This window comes from Neofelis nebulosa, chromosome 2 (genome assembly GCF_028018385.1).
Source record: "Neofelis nebulosa isolate mNeoNeb1 chromosome 2, mNeoNeb1.pri, whole genome shotgun sequence".
Classification (NCBI taxonomy): domain Eukaryota; kingdom Metazoa; phylum Chordata; class Mammalia; order Carnivora; family Felidae; genus Neofelis; species Neofelis nebulosa.
The window spans coordinates 206,343,451-206,360,891 of NC_080783.1; the positions used below are offsets into that span (position 1 = coordinate 206,343,451).

The 17,441-nt window shown below is 59.6% G+C and overlaps 1 protein-coding gene across 12 annotated transcripts in view; it reads left to right on the forward strand.

The window, feature by feature from the left end:
* HSPG2 (heparan sulfate proteoglycan 2) overlaps positions 1 to 17,441 on the forward strand; it is a 101,311-nt gene that overhangs the window by 75,965 nt on the left and 7,905 nt on the right. For 7 of the 12 annotated variants that reach the window (XM_058718720.1, XM_058718721.1, XM_058718725.1 and 4 more), the window contains 34 exons: positions 76 to 245; positions 329 to 476; positions 897 to 1,048; positions 1,227 to 1,362; positions 1,459 to 1,610; positions 2,510 to 2,645; positions 2,789 to 2,940; positions 3,372 to 3,510; positions 3,600 to 3,751; positions 4,362 to 4,497; positions 4,616 to 4,767; positions 5,048 to 5,186; positions 5,733 to 5,884; positions 6,111 to 6,258; positions 7,571 to 7,722; positions 8,135 to 8,276; positions 8,614 to 8,765; positions 9,145 to 9,286; positions 9,403 to 9,543; positions 9,902 to 10,036; positions 10,288 to 10,469; positions 11,063 to 11,258; positions 11,513 to 11,692; positions 11,995 to 12,255; positions 12,419 to 12,623; positions 13,148 to 13,245; positions 14,163 to 14,429; positions 14,951 to 15,060; positions 15,261 to 15,408; positions 15,491 to 15,607; positions 15,973 to 15,990; positions 16,268 to 16,379; positions 17,046 to 17,190; positions 17,279 to 17,378. In XM_058718720.1, coding sequence (XP_058574703.1) covers positions 76 to 245; positions 329 to 476; positions 897 to 1,048; positions 1,227 to 1,362; positions 1,459 to 1,610; positions 2,510 to 2,645; positions 2,789 to 2,940; positions 3,372 to 3,510; positions 3,600 to 3,751; positions 4,362 to 4,497; positions 4,616 to 4,767; positions 5,048 to 5,186; positions 5,733 to 5,884; positions 6,111 to 6,258; positions 7,571 to 7,722; positions 8,135 to 8,276; positions 8,614 to 8,765; positions 9,145 to 9,286; positions 9,403 to 9,543; positions 9,902 to 10,036; positions 10,288 to 10,469; positions 11,063 to 11,258; positions 11,513 to 11,692; positions 11,995 to 12,255; positions 12,419 to 12,623; positions 13,148 to 13,245; positions 14,163 to 14,429; positions 14,951 to 15,060; positions 15,261 to 15,408; positions 15,491 to 15,607; positions 15,973 to 15,990; positions 16,268 to 16,379; positions 17,046 to 17,190; positions 17,279 to 17,378 — 5,067 coding nt within the window. The remainder of the gene's footprint in view (positions 1 to 75; positions 246 to 328; positions 477 to 896; positions 1,049 to 1,226; positions 1,363 to 1,458; positions 1,611 to 2,509; positions 2,646 to 2,788; positions 2,941 to 3,371; positions 3,511 to 3,599; positions 3,752 to 4,361; positions 4,498 to 4,615; positions 4,768 to 5,047; positions 5,187 to 5,732; positions 5,885 to 6,110; positions 6,259 to 7,570; positions 7,723 to 8,134; positions 8,277 to 8,613; positions 8,766 to 9,144; positions 9,287 to 9,402; positions 9,544 to 9,901; positions 10,037 to 10,287; positions 10,470 to 11,062; positions 11,259 to 11,512; positions 11,693 to 11,994; positions 12,256 to 12,418; positions 12,624 to 13,147; positions 13,246 to 14,162; positions 14,430 to 14,950; positions 15,061 to 15,260; positions 15,409 to 15,490; positions 15,608 to 15,972; positions 15,991 to 16,267; positions 16,380 to 17,045; positions 17,191 to 17,278; positions 17,379 to 17,441) is intronic. The other 5 variants (XM_058718722.1, XM_058718726.1, XM_058718731.1 and 2 more) reach the window with 2 other exon arrangements.

Below are 17,441 nucleotides of genomic sequence, written 5' to 3' on the forward strand. Positions count from 1 at the left end.
CCCTGGGTGCTCTGCCCCAGGGCTGCAGGACTGGGGCTCGGGAGCCCCGGCCCCTTACCAGTTCCTCTGTGCCAGCTCCTGGAGGAGCCCCAGCTCCGGGCAGCACCCAGCTCATCCGCATCGAGTCGTCCTCCTCTCACGTGGCCGAAGGACAGACCCTGGACCTGAACTGCGTGGTGCCCGGGCAGGCCCACGCGCAGGTCACATGGCACAGGCGTGGGGGCAGCCTCCCCGCCCGGCACCAGGTACAGCCGTCCTCGGGACCAGCCTTCTGGAGGGGTAGATGGGGCCCCTCTGGCCCCCTGCCGACCCTCCCGTTTGCATTCAGACCCATGGCTCGCTGCTGCGGCTGCACCAGGTGTCTCCAGCCGACTCGGGCGAGTACATATGCCGCGTGGTCCTTGGCTCTGGGCCCCTGGAGGCCTCCGTCCTGGTCGACATCAAGGCCTCCGGCTCCCCTCCGGGCTCCATCCCTGGTGAGTAACTGCCCAAGGGCAGGGCAAGCGGAAGGGGCTGAGGGCCTTCCAAGGTGCTGAGGTCCTAGCGGCTCCTGCTGCCATTGGGGGGGGGGGGGGGGGGGGGAGGAGGCCCACGCTGGAGCTGGAAGACGCCATCTTCCTCACTTTTCTCTGGCCACACAGTGCCTCGTGTTTCTGCTCCAGCCTCTTCCTCCTCTCTCCCAGCCTCAACTACCCCCTTCTCCCCCACTTCCTTGCTCCCTTCCGCAAGGCTTGGCCCCTGCCCTGGCCCTCCACTCAAGGTGAACCAAACCCAGGCCAGCAACCCCCAAACATAGGAGCCTGGCCTCAGAAGACCAGGCCTGTGTGGCTCTGAGGTGGACCGTTCTTGCCCTCTCTGCTGGGGATCATCTGCTACCTTTGCTTCGTTCCCCACAGCCCCAGGACCTGTCCCCCCTGTCAGGATCGAGTCCACATCCCCCACAGTGGCCGAGGGGCAGACCCTGGATCTGAGCTGTGTGGTGGCAGGGCAGGCCCATGCCCAGGTCACGTGGTACAAGCGTGGGGGCAGCCTCCCCGCCCGGCACCAGGTACACGGGGGCAGAGAGGTGGGAGGGGCTGGCCAGGCCGAGCTCTGGGCAGTAGGTTGAGGGGGTCTTGGCCCCTGAGCTGGGCGGCTGGCAGTTCCCAGCTCAGAGGAGCAGAGCAGGTGGGCGTCTGCTAGGCTGTGGGAAGCCTCGCTCTCACACCCCTGCCCTGGCTGCCCAGGTCCGCGGCTCCCGCCTGTACATCTTCCAGGCCTCGCCAGCCGACGCAGGCGAGTACGTTTGCCGGGCCAGCAATGGTATGGAGGCCTCTATCACAGTCACCGTAACCAGGACCCAGGGGGCCAACTTTGCCTACCGTGAGTGACACCACCAGGTTGGGCCGGGATGGAAGACGGGGCTGGGCCGGGGCAGCCCTAGCGAACTGAGTGACTGGTGACCCTCCTGTCCCCCAGCTCCGGGCAGCACCCAGCCCATCCGCATCGAGTCCTCCTCCTCCCACGTGGCTGAAGGACAGACCCTGGATCTGAACTGCATAGTGCCTGGGCAGGCCCACGCCCAGGTCACGTGGCATAAGCGTGGGGGCAGCCTCCCTGCCCGGCACCAGGTACAGGCCTGGAAGATGGACAGGCCAAGAAGGAGACAGGAGGGAGGCCCTGGGTGGTGGAGGTCAAGGATGGGGAGGGCTGAAGTCTCCTTGGAGACAGGGGAAGCCTTGGACCCCATTGCACAGGTGGATAGATAGTACAATGATCAGGGCCCAAACTCTAGGACTGGCCAGCCTAGGTGTGAATGCTGCTTCCCCCACTTACTAGCCTATGACCTTGGGCAAGTTACTTAAACTCTCTGTGCCATAGCTTCAACATCTGTAAAATGGTATCTATCCTACAGAACTGTCTTAAGGATGAAGTGAATTAGCGAATGTGCAAAGTGCTCAGAGCTCTGGCACACAGAAATTGCCGAGCTGTTGTTACCATAGTATCCTTCGCGATGATTAATATTACTGTATTTTATAGACTTTAGGATGCTATCGATTACAAGATGGAATATTAATTTTTGTACGTCTAAGGACAAAAAGCTGCCCTTTATCATTGTAAAGTTATTGACTGTAGAATGTGTCTTGATTTCAGAAACATTAAAAAGTGTGTTAGGGCACCTGGGTGGCTCAGTCAGTTAAGCATCTGACTTGATATCAGCTCAGGTCTTGATCTCAGGGTTGTGAGTTCAAGCCCCACATTGGGCCCCATGCCGGGTGTGATGCCTACTAAAAAAAAAAAAAAAAAAAAAAAAAAAGATGTGTCTTAGACTTGATGGAAGGTGGTATCAGGGTTTGCTCAGTTCACCATGGCTTCTCCTGACCACCCTCTACCCTTGGGACGAGGCCTCCCCTAAGCAGGACAAAGCTGATGGCCAGGACTCAGAGGTCAGAGAGTGAGGCAGGGGGGCAGGTTATAGGTGCAAGGGTCCCATGAGAGCCCCCTCTGAGCTCACCTCCATTCCGGCCAGACCCACGGCTCACTGCTGAGACTACACCAGGTGTCCCCAGTTGACTCGGGCGAGTATGTGTGCCGCGTGGTGGGTGGCTCGGTGCCCCTGGAGGCCTCTGTCCTGGTGACCATTGAGCCTGCAGGCTCTGTACCTGGTAAGCAACACTGGGGGTAGGGCAGGGCTAGGGGCCCAGCTGCGGGAGACACTGGCAGGATCCCATGAGACCCCCCACCTTCACTCACATCCACCTCACCTCCCCTCTTAGCCAGGGATTGAACCTCTGCCTTCTGTCCCCAGCGCTGGGGGTCACTCCCCCAGTCCGGATCGAGTCATCCTCCTCCCATGTGGCTGAAGGGCAGACCTTGGATCTGAACTGCCTGGTTGCTGGGCAGGCCCGTGCCCAGATCACGTGGCACAAGCGAGGGGGCAGCCTCCCCGCTCGGCACCAGGTAGGAGGAAGGGAGCTAAGGGGGAGCCTGAAAGCCCCTCATGACTACAGAAGAAAGTATACAGGCTTTGACTTTAGGCATATCTGAGTTTAGACACTGTTCTGCCACTTTGCCTGCTGTGTGACTTTAGGCCAGTCATCTGACTTCCTTGATCTTTAGTTTCCTCCTCTGTCAAACGGGCTCACACTGCCTACCTCACCTGCCCCATAGCACATTGACAAATGTTGGCTGCTCTCTTCTTCTCATTGGACCCAGTCCCGACGTTGGGGCAGGGGAATTGAAGGGTCATAAATGGTGGTTTTTCCAGAAAGAGCTTCTCTCAAGTCCACTTGGCTGGACTGGCCTGGGAGGGGCACCAGGGAAGGGAACAGGAGCCTGGCTGTGAGCCCCACAGCCTGACCCTGAGCCTGCCTTCCTCCTGGCCCTTCCAGGTGCATGGCTCGAGGCTGCGGCTGCCCCAGGTGACCCCAGCCGACTCTGGGGAGTACATATGCCGTGTGGTCAGCAGCTCGGGCACCCAAGAAGCCTCAGTCCTTGTCACTATCCAGCAGCGCCTTGGCCCCTCCCACCGTGAGTGTCTCAAGGGTCCTAACAAACAGTGGGGGAACCACTCCAACCTCAGCGGCTCCCACACCCTGCCTCCTGTCTCACCCTCCCAGCCCAGGGCGTGGTATACCCCGTCCGCATCGAGTCCTCCTCAGCCTCCCTGGCCAATGGACATGTCCTGGACCTCAACTGCCTGGTGGCCAGCCAAGCCCCGCACACCATCACCTGGTATAAGCGTGGAGGTAGCTTACCCAGCCGGCACCAGGTATGGAGGCATTGGGTGGTGGTGGGCACACTGGTGCTGATAGGATTCAGGAGGGGTTCTCGACACCTTTTCTGCGCTCATTCAGTCATTCAGCAAACATGGAGTGTTCTTACTGGATGGGCCCTGGACCGATGCCGACAAAATACGTAGATCTCACTGACCTCAGTTGGATCCCATATTTCAATAGGACATTCTATGATTTACTCACTCCCTGAATGCCCCTGAGAATAGCTCCGGGCCAAGTCTGCACCTGGCACCAAGGATTCCAAGTGGAGTGAGGCAGACGCCTGCCCTCAGGGGGCTCACAGGCTAGCGAATGGGGTGGACATGCCCTGTGACAGCAGTGTCATAGAAGCCACAGCAGGGCACTGGGGATTCACCAGGAATGGCCTCAGCAGTCTTTTGGCACAGGTGACAGGTGAGAACAGTCCGAGGCTAGAGACACTGTCCACCCCAGCCTAGAGCCTCAGGAAGGCTGCTGAGGGAGTTCTGAAGGACGTCCAGGGGGAGGCCAGCCCAGACGAGGCAGGGAGGCTCCTGGAGTCCAGGGCAGCGGCCCCGGAGACACGGGGGGTGCTACGTCCACCCACTGACACGTGTTCCCCCTCAGATCGTGGGCTCCCGACTGCGGATCCCCCAGGTGACACCTGCAGACTCTGGCGAGTACGTGTGTCACGTCAGTAACGGTGCCGGGTCCCAGGAGACCTCACTCATTGTTACCATCGAGGGCAGCGGCTCCTCCCATGGTGAGAGGGCACAGGGCAGGGGATCCAGGCAAGTGGGCGCAGGGGGAGGCAGAGCGGTCCCTGGAGCCATCACTGTTGTCTGACTCTGGCCGTGTGGTCTGTCCTTCTCTGTCTCCAGTGCCCAGTGTCTCCCCACCAATCAAGATCGAGTCCTCGTCCCCCACCGTGGTCGAAGGACAGACCTTGGATCTGAACTGCGTAGTCGCTGGGCAGCCCCAGGCCACCATCACGTGGTACAAGCGTGGGGGCAGCCTTCCTGCCCAACACCAGGTATGGAGTGGAGCTGTGACAGTGAGGCCAGAACCCCTACCTGCTGGGGCAGGCACTGCAGGGACAGCCCCAGTGGGCAAAGGACCGGAAGGGAAGCACTAGCTGGCAGTCCCGGGGCGGCCCTCCCTCTGCCCAAGGTAGGGCGGCCTACCCTTGGTTGGCGGAGGGTAGCCTCAACCAGTCTGACGAGGGAGGCCTGGAAGGAGGCCTGAGCTAGCTGGTGACTTCTTGGCCCCTCTCCTCCTCTCCTCCTCTCCTCCTCCTTCCCCGTCCCCGCCAGGCCCATGGCTCCCGCCTACGGCTGCACCGCATGTCTGTGGCTGACTCGGGCGAGTACGTGTGCCGGGCCAACAACAACATCGATGCCCAGGAGGCCTCCATCGTGGTCTCAGTGTCCCCCAGCACTGGCAGCCCCTCTGGTGAGTCTGAGAAAGGACTGGAGACTCGAAAAACAGTGCTCCCTGGGGAGTCAGCGGTCAGAGCTCTCGGCTGAGGGTGGCAGTCCAGGGCAAAGGCTCTGCAGAAAAGCGCCTGGGTTCAAATCCTGCCTGCACCACTAAGAGACTTGAGTGAAGTCCTCTCCTCTCTCAGCTTCGTCCCCATCAGTGAAACGGGGATGCCCGTCATTCCAGCCTCACGCTGCCGTCCAATAGGGTGGCCGCTACAGTTAAAGTTCACCGTTCAGGTCAGCGTGTTTTGAGTGCTCAGTGGCCACACGTAACATGGCTAGTAGCACAGTACTGGACGGTACAGAAGATAGAGTGTTTCCATTCTCACAGAGAGTTCGTGAGTTTTGCGAAGAGTTAAATGAGTTCTCACACACGAAGTGCCTGGAACAGCGCCTGGCATGCTCCCAGTGCTTAATAGGTGTTAACTGTTATTACTACCTTGAGCAACAGGGATTTTTATGGCTGCGGCTCCTACCAACCCAGTTGTTCCCAAATCTGCTGTTTCTGTGCCCGCAGTCCCTGGCGGTACGATGCCCGTCCGAATCGAGTCGTCTTCCTCCCACGTGGCCGAAGGGCAGACCGTGGATCTGAACTGCGTGGTCCCTGGCCAGGCCCACGCCCAGGTCACGTGGCACAAGCGCGGGGGCAGCCTCCCCACTCACCACCAGGTATGGGAGTTGGGGGCAGGAAATGGTGGGAGGGTTGTTGGATGGGGGGGACCCTGGTCAGAGTCTCTGCCCCCCCCCCCCCCACCCCGCCCAGATCTACTGAGGAAGGAGGTCCGGAGCCTCTGTGGGGCACAGTGCCTGCCTAGGTCAGAGGTCAGACCTTGCCTCCAGCCTTCCAGCCATCTCACTCTGCTGCTCTGTTTCCCCACCCTGTCCCCCGGCTCAGGCCCATGGCTCACGGCTGAGGCTGTACCAGGTGTCCCCGGCTGACTCGGGCGAGTACGTGTGCCAGGTGGTGAGCAGCTCGGGCCCCCTGGAGGCCTCAGTCCTGGTCAACATCGAGGCCTCTGGCTCCAGTGCTGTTCCTGTCCCTGGTAAGGGTCCCTGTGGTGGGGGCTGGGAGGCTGGAGGAGGGAGGAAGGGAGAGGAACCAGCAAGCAGAGGTTGGGAGCTAGGTCAAGTGGGATTTATCTCTAGTGCCTGTGGACCAGACTTGGGGATCTGGCATATGTGGGCTTGAGTCCCAGCTCCTCTGTCCATGCTCTGAGATGTTGTGCAAGGGACTCTCACCGTGCTTCCCTTTCCTTATCCGTAACATGGGGATGGCAGAACTCTTGCGACCATCACATGTGTTCCCTAAAGGCTGGAACTACACCTCTGGGGGTACGTGGGGGAGACTGGCATGGTACCCCGACAAAAATCTTTTATATTAGAGAAAACAGCAACACACGAAACCTGTCACGATTTCGGGGAAATCATTGCCTACAACAGGGCTAAGTATTTAAAGGGTTTTGTTAAGTGAATCAATTGACAAGAAAATGTAAAGTAATCAACAGCACAAGTTATATGTGGCTATAGCAGATGTGATGGCAGAACATGAATTGCTAAGTAAAGAACATGATCTGGCACTTAACTAGGTGCCGGGCCCTGTTCTGTTTACACATTAACTCATTTCATCCTCATAGAAACAGTTTGAGGTAGGCATGATTGTTCTGTTCATTTTTATAGATGGGGAAACTGAAACACAGAGAGATGAAGTCGCTTTCCAAAGGTCACACAGCTAATAAGTGGCAGGGCTGGGTTGTCTGTGTGCGTTTTTAAGTTTATTTATTTTAAGAGAGAGAGAACGTGCACCTGCGCATGAGCAGGGGAGGGGCAGAGAGAAAGAGACAGAGAGGGAGAATCCCAAACAGGCTCCATGCTGTCAGCACAGAGCCTGACACAGGGCTTGATCTCACGAACTGTGAGATATCAAGAATTGGTTGCTTAACTGACTGAGCCACCCAGGTGCCCCCAGAGCTGGGTTTTGAACCCGGGCAGTCTGGCCTAGAGCCTGGGTTCTTAGCCACACATTGTTCAAGTTTGAGAAAAATGAGTGATCTGTGTGGAGGTGCCTGGCCCTGAGCCCTGGCCACCCGTGGTGCTAGGAGCACAAGAGGAGAGAGTGGGGCCATTGTCTGGGGCGGGGCCAAGAGAGTGATGAGCCATTTCCCCCAGGCCAGCCTGGCTGCCCCAGGCCTCCGGGGAATGGGCAGTGGGAGGGGAAGGGAGCAGGGGGGATGGATGGAGGCCACCTCTCAATATGTGGTCTGGCCTCTGGTCTGAAAATCTGGGCACCCAGGGGTAGTAGGGGTTGAGGGCAAAGGGGTGGGAGTCCCAGCTCACTGACCTCTTCCTGTGCCTCAGCCCCAGGCGGAGCCCCACCCATCCGCATTGAGACCTCCTCCTCCCATGTGGCCGAAGGGCAGACCCTGGATCTGAACTGCATAGTCCCTGGACAGGCCCACGCCCAGGTCACATGGCACAGGCGCGGGGGCAGCCTTCCTGCCCGGCACCAGGTACAGGAGCTGGAGAAAGTGGGATGTGGGCACTCCTCACCCCACCCCACCCCACCCCTGCCCAACAGTCCTGCCTCGATCTAGCCAGGAGGGAAAATGGTTCCAACATCCTGGGCTTTGGGAAGACTGCAGCAGGAGACCGCTGGGAGTCAGGAGGTCAAGAACAGGCTGGGCACAGCAGAGCCACCACCAGCCTCCGAGCACACTAGTGCAATTACAAAAGGGCACGTGTTACTCAGGACACTAGACCACCTCCTACCATGAAAAGTCGTGCTCTGCAGCGTCTAAGGTCTTGGGGTTGCCTTGCATAGGATGCAGCCTTCATAGCTATAGTACATGTTGGTCCTGTGGTGCGTGTACCGGGACCTGCCGGCTCCCCAGCTCACTCTTGCCTTGCCCTGACCTTGGCCAGGTCCACGGACCCCTGCTAAGGCTGAATCAGGTGTCCCCGGCTGACTCTGGAGAATACTACTGTCAAGTGACCAGCAGCTCAGGCACCCTGGAGGCTTCTGTTCTAGTCACGATTGAGGCCTCCAGCCCAAGCCCCATTCCTGGTGAGTGACAGCAGCAGTGCGTGACGCTGGGGCACAGGCGTGGGGAATCCCTTCCTCTCCCTGCTCCTCCCTGCTTTTCCAGCAGGGCTCTGGCTCTCAGTTCCGTGAATGTCCTCCAGCCCCTCCCCACAGCCACCGGGGACCAGCCTGGGTCCTCACCATGGCATCTTGTCCTCCCCCAAGGAATGGAGACCCTTCTTAGGTCAGTGGCACTGGGTCCTGTCAGTGACTCAAGCCACTGCACCTGCAGGATTAGTGGCATTCACTGCCACCACCTTTAGTCCCTGCCTTCATCCCCGGGAGCCTCACCCTTCTCACCCACCCATTGTGCCCACAGCCCCAGGACTGGCCCAGCCCATCTATATCGAGGCCTCCTCCTCCCACGTGGCCGAAGGACAGACCCTGGACCTGAACTGCGTGGTGCCGGGGCAGGCCCACGCCCAGGTCACATGGTACAAGCGTGGGGGCAGCCTCCCCGCCCGGCACCAGGTACAGGGGCCTGATGGGCAGGATTCCAGGGCAGGCAGCGTTCAACCTGCGTTTGCTTTCCGCACCCCAAACCTCATGCCAACCCTAGCCTCCTCTGGCACCCCGGGGGATAGAGTAGTTTTGGGAGCAGAGCATGGGAGCGAGGGGCCTGGGCGTTCTGGCCCTGCTGCTGACTTGCTTCCTGAGGCAGCTTTCTCCTCTATAAATTGGGTCGGTTGGACATGTAGGATCCAGTAAATGAAGTTCCCTCACCCCTCCCAGCTGGAGCCCCGGCTTCCTGAGACCCGAGGGAGAACTCGGGTGCTGGTACAGTGGGCCTGGGCACTTGCCCTGCCCCAAGTGCTATGGCCTGATGGCTGTGCCCTCCTCGCTCCGACAGACCCACGGCTCCCGGCTGCGGCTCCACCACGTGTCCCCTGCTGACTCCGGCGAGTACGTGTGCCGCGTGGTTGGCGGCTCAGGCCCTGAGCAGGAGGCTTCCTTCACAGTCACCGTCCCACCCAGTGCGGGGTCCTCCTACCGTGAGTGTGGCAGATGCCACGGGCAGGGGGAGGAGGGGAGACCGTGGAGCTGAGGCAGGGAGGTCAAGCCAACCCGGCCCTCCTGAGCCCAGCCCTCTGCCCGCCTCGTCCCCCAGGCCTTAGGAGCCCCGTCATCTCTATCGACCCGCCCAGCAGCACTGTGCAGCAGGGCCAAGATGCCAGCTTCAAGTGCCTCATCCATGACGGGGCAGCCCCCATCAGCCTCGAGTGGAAAACTCGGAACCAAGAACTGGAGGGTGAGCCCGGGGAGGGCTGCGGGGTGGGGCGGGTGTGTGTGTGTGTGTGTGTGTGTGTGCTGGAGTCAGGTGCAAAGGCGTGGTGATCACCATCGCGGGTGGGGCAAAGGCACCAAACTCACCGTGTGGCTCTGGGTGAGGCCCCTCCCCTCTGGGGCCTCACCGTCTCCATCTGGATGGTGAAGGGGCTGGACCCGGTAGTCTCCAAGGACTCTCCCGTCTTCCACCTGGGACCCTGTGAGTCATATACACCCAGGCTGGAGGGGTCGGGGACGTGGGGCAGAGCTACGCGCACTGGCAGCACCAAGGCACGAAGACGACCTCACTGACCGTGCCCTGCCCAATGCTGACCCCACAGACAATGTCCACATCAGCCCCAACGGCTCCATCATCACCATCGTGGGCACCCGACCCAGCAACCACGGTGCTTACCGCTGCGTGGCCTCCAACGCCTACGGCGTGGCCCAAAGTGTCGTCAACCTCGGTGTGCACGGTGAGTGGTGTCTACCCCCTGGGCGCTGCCTTCCTGTTTCTAGCCCTGATTCTGAGCTCACAACCTCCTAAGTTTAAATTCTGCTTCTGCGAATGCCCCTCCCTCTCAGGCATTCTCCCTCTCGGAGCCTCCTGTTCTCCACATTGGTGTAGAATAGTGCCCACCTGGCCGCTACTAAGACAGGGGCTGTGACAGTGCGTGTGGTGGGCAAAGCCCTGCATGAGTAACAGTGATGTCCTTCCTCTGGGCAGGGCCCCCTACTGTGTCTGTGCTCCCTGAGGGTCCCGTGCGGGTGAAGGTAGGAAAGTCCATCACCCTGGAATGTGTCAGTGCTGGGGAGCCCCGCTCTTCGGCTCACTGGACCCGGATTGGCGCCCCCACCAACCTAGAACAGCGGATGTATGGGGTCGTGGACAGCCATACGGTGTTGCAGGTGAGGCGAATCTTCCCCTGGCCAGGGCCATTTCATCTCTGGGTCTGAGGCCCAGTCAGGGCTCATCCTTGAACAGATGCTCGGAGGAAAGAGTAGTAAATGGGAAGTTGGGTGATGAATGGATAGAGAGAGAAAGGGGGGGGGGGGGCATGAGATAAGTGGTTGGTGGGTAGATTGGAAGATGGTCAGGAAGAAAGAAAGGAAAAGAAGGGAAGGAAGAAAGAATGGCTGGAAGGATGGATGGATGGGTGGGTAGGTGGGTAGATGGGTGGATGGGTGGGTAGATGGGTGGATGGTTAGGTAGATGGGTGGATGAATGGATGTAAAGTGGATGGGTGTATAGATGGGTCAGTGAGCGGGTGGATAGGTAGGTGGGTGGGTAGATAGGGGATGGATAGGTGGGTTCATGGACAAGTGGATGGATGGACTAATGGGATAGATGTTTGAGTGTGAGTCCTCAAGCAGCTAGTCGAACAGGAGAACTAAAAGTCAAGGGAAGGAGAGAGGGAAGAGGTAAAAGCAAGCCAGAGCTGGGGGCTGATGCCAAGGTGCCTATCAGTGCCCACATAACCAGCATCCTTGCTTTCTTCCAGATTTCATCAGCTAAACCATCGGATGCAGGCACCTACGTATGCCTGGCTCGGAATGCACTAGGCACAGCACAGAAGCGGGTGGAGGTGATTGTGGACACAGGCACTGTGGCCCCAGGGGCCCCCCAGGTTCAAGTTGAAGAAGCCGAGATGATTGTAGAGGCTGGACACACAGCCACCCTGCGCTGCTCAGCCACAGGTATGGACAGGGCTGGCACACAGTACAGAGGGCAGTGCTGCCCCGGGGCCTGAACCGTAGACACAAGACATCTGGAGATGTTATCGCACCCAAGGAGGGGACTTTGCTGCTGCTGGCATCACCCAGTGATGGCTGAAATGCCCACTCAGTGACTCCCGTGAAGGGACGGGATCACCCGGTCGCTTCCTCACCAGCCTCACCCCCAGCTCATCCCCAGGGCAGCCCGGTGACCCCTGTGGTCTTCCACTCCACAGGCAGCCCCACGCCCACCATCCACTGGTCCAAGCTGCGCTCCCCACTGCCCTGGCAGCACCGGCTGGAAGGTGACACACTGATCATCCCCCGGGTGGCCCAGCAGGACTCAGGCCAGTACATCTGCAACGCCACCAGCCCTACCGGGCATGCCGAGGCCACCATCGCCCTGCATGTGGAGAGTAAGGAGCTCATCCGCCCTCATTGGGCTGTCCTCTCTGCCCTGTATGGAGCCCTGAGCCAGGCTACACCCTGGACAGAGCCCCAGGAATGCCATCAAGAGGGCCCCGTGCAGCTCAGGCCCCCAGAACCTGCCCTAGCCTGAGACCCGCATCCCCTCCTGGGACCCTCGCTTCCTTCATCCCCAGTCTTCTGCTTCACCAAGCAGCTTCCCTGGCCCTTTGGCAAGTCACCTGGGTCCAACACCCGTTCACATCCTGACCGCTGCTCTCCCCTGCCCCAACCTATCCGTCCCCCACCCCAGGCCCACCGTATGCCACCACAGTCCCGGAGCATGCTTCGGTGCGGGCAGGAGAGACGGTGCAGATCCAGTGCCTGGCGCATGGGACACCCCCGCTCACCTTCCAGTGGAGCCGTGTGGGTGGCAGCCTCCCTAGGAGGGCGACTGCCAGGAACGAGATGCTGCGCTTTGAGCCCGCGGCCCCCGAGGACTCAGGCCGCTACCGTTGCCGGGTCACCAACAAGGTGGGCTCGGCTGAGGCCTTCGCCCAGGTGCTCGTTCAAGGTGAGCAGGGCAGCCCTGGACCAGGCTGGGCAGAAGGGGCTCCTGGGAAAAGAGCATCCCTTGAATGTTAGGATGGAGGTTTTGGGTCCTGGGAGGTGGAGGCGTTGGGAGTAACACACACACACACACACACACACACACAACCCCATGCATGTCCCCACAGGCCCCTCTGGCTCTGTCCCGGCCACCGCCATCCCAGCAGGATCCGCGCCCACCGTTCAGGTCACACCTCAGCTGGAGACCAAGAGTGTAGGGGCCAGCGTCGAGTTCCACTGTGCCGTGCCCAGTGACCAGGGCACCCAGCTCCGTTGGGTCAAGGAAGGGGGTCAGCTGCCTCCTGGCCACAGTGTGCAGGATGGGGTGCTCCGGTGAGTCGGGGGAGAGGCCATACTGAACTTGAGCACCAAGGTACACACGGGGGCTGTTAGGATACCTGTCCTGTGGGGCTCAGCATGAAACAGTATCCTCAGGCAAGTCACTTCCATTCTCTGAGCCTGAATGTCCTCAGCCACTCAATGACTTACATGGGGGCAAATGACATTATCTAAAGCATGGGAAAGGTCTTCAGTAAACAGGAGCTCATATTTGCATCCTTATTATTAGAGGAAAGAGAACAGTCTCTGAGGCCAGATGTATACACATGACCCAGATCTCAGCTCTGCTACTCTGTGTGCTCTTGAGCTCTGACCGTAAGGTCTCGGCCTAAAATGGATGTGGTGACATCTACCTGCCTGCCTGTCTGCCTCACTTACCTGCCTACCTCACGTGGTTAGCGAGAGACCAGAAGCTTATGCCATGTGCTAATCTCCAGTGGCTTTGAACTCACATGCCATTGCAAAGCCTTCTTATCAATTGTTTGTATTCACCGATGTCTTATTATTTTTCTGTACAGAATCCAGAACTTGGACCAGAGCTGCCAAGGGACATATGTTTGCCAGGCCTATGGACCATGGGGACAGGCCCAGGCCAGTGCCCAGCTGGTTGTCCAAGGTAGAATGGTAGCTTCCTCTCCTAAGAGTAGAGGATAGTAGGGCGCCTGCGTGGCTCAGTCAGTTGAGCATCTGACTTCAGCTCAGGTCACGATCTCATGGCTCGTGGGTTCGAGCCCCATGTCAGGCTCTGTGCTGAGCACTCAGAGCCTGGAGCCTGCTTTGGATTCTGTGTCTCCCTTTCTCTCTCCCCTCCTCTGCTCATTCTCTCTCTCTCTCTCTCTCTCTCTCTCTCTCTCTCTCTCTCTCTCCTCTCTCTCTCTCTCTCTCTCTCAAAACTAATAAACATTGGGGAGCCTGGGTGGCTCAGTCAGTTAAGTGTCCAACTTCAGCTCAGGTCATGGTCTTGCATTCATGAGTTTGAGCCCCACGTCGGGCTCTGTGCTCGGAGCCTGGAGCCCGCTTCGGATTCTGTGTCTCCCTCTCTCTCTGCCCCTCCCCGACTTGTGCTTTGTCTCTGTCTCTCAAAAATGAATAAACGTCTTAAAAAATTAAAATAATAATAATGATGATAAACATTAACAAATTTTTTTAAAAGCCTACAACAGAAATGAGGGGCACAGGGACTATATTCCCCGGGAAGCCCCTGAAATGTCTATGAACAAAGAGAATTATTCGATTGTTTCTTGCTTGTGTCTAGCACACCATAAGGGGGCCTAACAAATACTGCAAGGGAGGGAAGAAGGGAGATGGATGGAGTGGTGGGTGCTCAGACCAGCCAATGAAAAATGACAGCAGACATGCAAATGAGTAACCCTGTAAACAAGGGCAAACGAGTGAGTGTGTGCGTGAGTGGATGCACGAGAAAGCAAATGAAGAAAGGGGTGGCTGCCAAGGGCCCCGGTGTTCACCTCCTCGGGCCAAGCCTGCAGCAGGCTGGCCTCACTCTCACTCTACCTTTGCTCCCTGCCTCCCCAGCCCTGCCCTCGGTGCTCATCAACATTCGGACCTCCGTGCAGACCGTAGTGGTCGGCCATGCCGTGGAGTTCGAGTGCCTGGCCCTGGGTGACCCCAAGCCTCAGGTGACGTGGAGCAAAGTCGGGGGGCGCCTGCGGCCTGGCATCGTGCAGAGCGGGGGCATCGTCAGGATCGCCCACGTGGAGCTGGCCGATGCGGGGCAGTACCGCTGCACGGCCACCAACGCCGCTGGCACCACCCAGTCCCACGTGCTGCTGCTCGTGCAAGGTGAAGGCCGGCAGGGACCTCCCCGGGGACAGGGGGCAGGAGGAGGGAAACGGATATGTAGTCCTCGCCCACTGGAGCACCTGCTCTGACACCAGAGACCCACAGCCCGATCCGATGGCAGTGACGACGTGAGCACAAAACAGACGTAAAAGAGAGTGAAAAAGGGCAGTGGGTGCAGGGCAGACACAAATCTGTGTTGTCTTCAGAGGCAGCTCCTTTTCACCCCAAACCCTATGACTTGCCCCCAGACTTACTGATGCAAGCTGCCCTGGTACCCCCGTCTCAAGTCCCCAGAGGGCCGTACCACTTTCTGCCGGGGTGTGTTGAAGACTGTCGGGCTGTGGAACCAAGTGGACCTGCCCCTGAGCCCTGACTGCCCAGTGAGCCTCACCTGTAAAATGGGGACGCAGCGCCTCCCTTCAGGGGCTAGAGTGAGGATGAAATGAGTCCGGACACAGGCTGGGCTCTCTAGTGGCGGCTGTCATCATGTTGATGGCCTGTGTCTCCTTGCCCACTCTTAGCCTTGCCCCAGATCTCCACGCCCCCAGAGGTCCGTGTGCCTGCTGGTTCTGCAGCCGCCTTCCCCTGCATGGTCTCTGGCTACCCCACTCCCAAGATCACCTGGAGCAAGGTAAATGCTGGGCAGGGGACGAGCGGGCAGGCCTGAGGGGCAAGGTCAGGCCTTCACCATCTCAGTGCCCGCAGGCCCAGGCCCAGGCTCGGCACAGAGTACGAGCCCAGTGTCTGAGGGTGGGCCTGAGGCAAGATGGGAGACAGAGCCCGTGGAGGTGTGGGCCAAGGCCAGGGTCCCAAGTGTGGGTACATTTGCAGCTGGACGGTAACCTGCCACCTGACAGCCGCGTGGAGAACACCATGCTGCTGCTGCCCTCGGTCCGACCTCAGGACGCAGGCACTTACGTCTGCACTGCTACTAATCACCAGGGCAAGGTCAAAGCCTTTGCCCATCTGCAGGTGCCGGGTAAGACAACACCCTCTGGACCGGGCGGTGCCCTGCCCACTGCCTGCTGGGCAGTGTCTCTAGCTACATTCTCTGCCCACAGAGCGGGTGGTGCCCTACTTCACACAGACCCCCCACTCCTTCCTGCCACTGCCCACCATCAAAGATGCCTACAGGAAGTTCGAGATCAAGATCACCTTCCGTCCTGACTCAGCCGATGGTGAGCAGGAGAGGGGCTGCTTTGGGGGGCCTGGGGCAGGGATCGTTTGGAGGAACCACCACTACTGTCTGAGCCCTGGTGGCCCCCAGTCCTACCCACCTCCCTCAGATCCCTGTCCTGGGACCCCCAGGCCTGACCTCTGGGTCCTCTCTCGTGCTTCCTCCTGTCTCCATCCCCCGCTCCGCAGTACCTCCTACCTCTGCCATGGCCTTACCCCCACCCATCCTCCTGTCTTGGCTTCCTGTTCTGCCTCTCCTCCTCCTTCCCTCTTTTGTCTCCATTTCTCAGCCTTTCCTCCTCTCTCTCTCTCTCTCTCTCTCTCTCTCTTCTCCATCTCCTACGGGTCTCTGACTTTCACTGTCCAGGCCTCCTTCTCTACTCGGGTGAGTCTCTGCCTTCCTCTCCTCCTTCAGGTAGGCCCTCCAGTGTGAGTGAAGCAAGCTCTATTTCTTTGTAGGGGCTCTGAGCCAGTCTCTGTACAGGGCACATCCGGAGACGGGGGGAAGGCCCCGGCTGCACAGGGTGTCCGTACAGAGGGAGGGATGGGAGCTAGAGAGTGAAGGGTCACAGGCTGGGGTCACTCACCCCTGGGGCTGGGCAGACAGGGAGCCCATAGCTGGGGAGCTGGAGGGAGGGCCTTACATGGCTGTGCCCTCCCAGGGATGCTGCTGTATAATGGACAGAAGCGGATCCCAGGGAGCCCCACCAACCTGGCCAACAGGCAGCCTGACTTCATCTCCTTCGGCCTTGTGGGTGGAAGGCCTGAGTTCCGGTGAGACCCTCACCCTTCCCATTTACAGGGGAAGGGGGCTGGGGGACTGCGGGCTTTGGTCAGGCACACACCACCCTGGCTTGAGTTGGACGAAGGAGGAGGGAGGAGATGTGCCCATTACCTTCGGTGACCACCTGATCTGCTCGAGCGGACACAGTGTGTCGACCAAGCGGAGGAGGAAGCAGCCTCAGACTTGCCCCAAACTGTGGCAGAAATGCTCAGTGATGCCGAGCATGTCTTTACCCGGTGGGACTCCTGCAGACCAGGCTCATTCATTCATCACTCGGTAGCTATTTGCTGAACGTGGTGCCAGGCACGGACACGGACAGACCACATTCTGGCCCTCGGGGGAAGATATATTCTAGCTGGGGAAGACCCAGCCCTAAAGGGAGAGCAACAAGGTGTAAGGTTGAGGGCAGCTGGCGCCCCAGGGGCTGCTCCGGATAAGCTCTGGGGAGGCGGAGCAAGGAGAAGACCTGAGGAAGGGGCAGGGATGTGGCGAGCCAGGGGTGGGTGATAGGGCGGGAGGACAGGGCAGGGACAGGAACTAGATCAGAACTGCAGGAAACAGTGACGTCACCTCTGCCCAGGCTGGGCCCACCGCCCAGCCCTTCTGACAAGCCGCTTAAGTGCTTTCCTCCTGCCCGGCCCCACTCGGTGGAGCAGGTTTGACGCAGGCTCAGGCATGGCCACCATCCGCCACCCCACTCCGCTGGCACTGGGCCAGTTCCACACCGTGACCCTGCTGCGCAGCCTTACCCAGGGCTCCCTGATTGTGGGCGGCCTGGCCCCGGTCAACGGGACCTCTCAGGTGAGGCCCCACCAGTCCCCCCGTTTCCGGCCCCCTCCCCACCTCTGCCCAGCCCCTGTCCACCGTCCCTGACTTCTCCACTGCCCAGGGCAAGTTCCAGGGCCTGGACCTAAACGAGGAGCTCTACCTGGGTGGCTACCCCGACTACGGCGCCATCCCCAAGGCGGGGCTGAGCGGCGGCTTCGTAGGTGAGCCCCCTCCCCGCCTCCGTCCCTGGCCGAGCCTCAGCTGGCCGGTGGGCAGAGCCCACG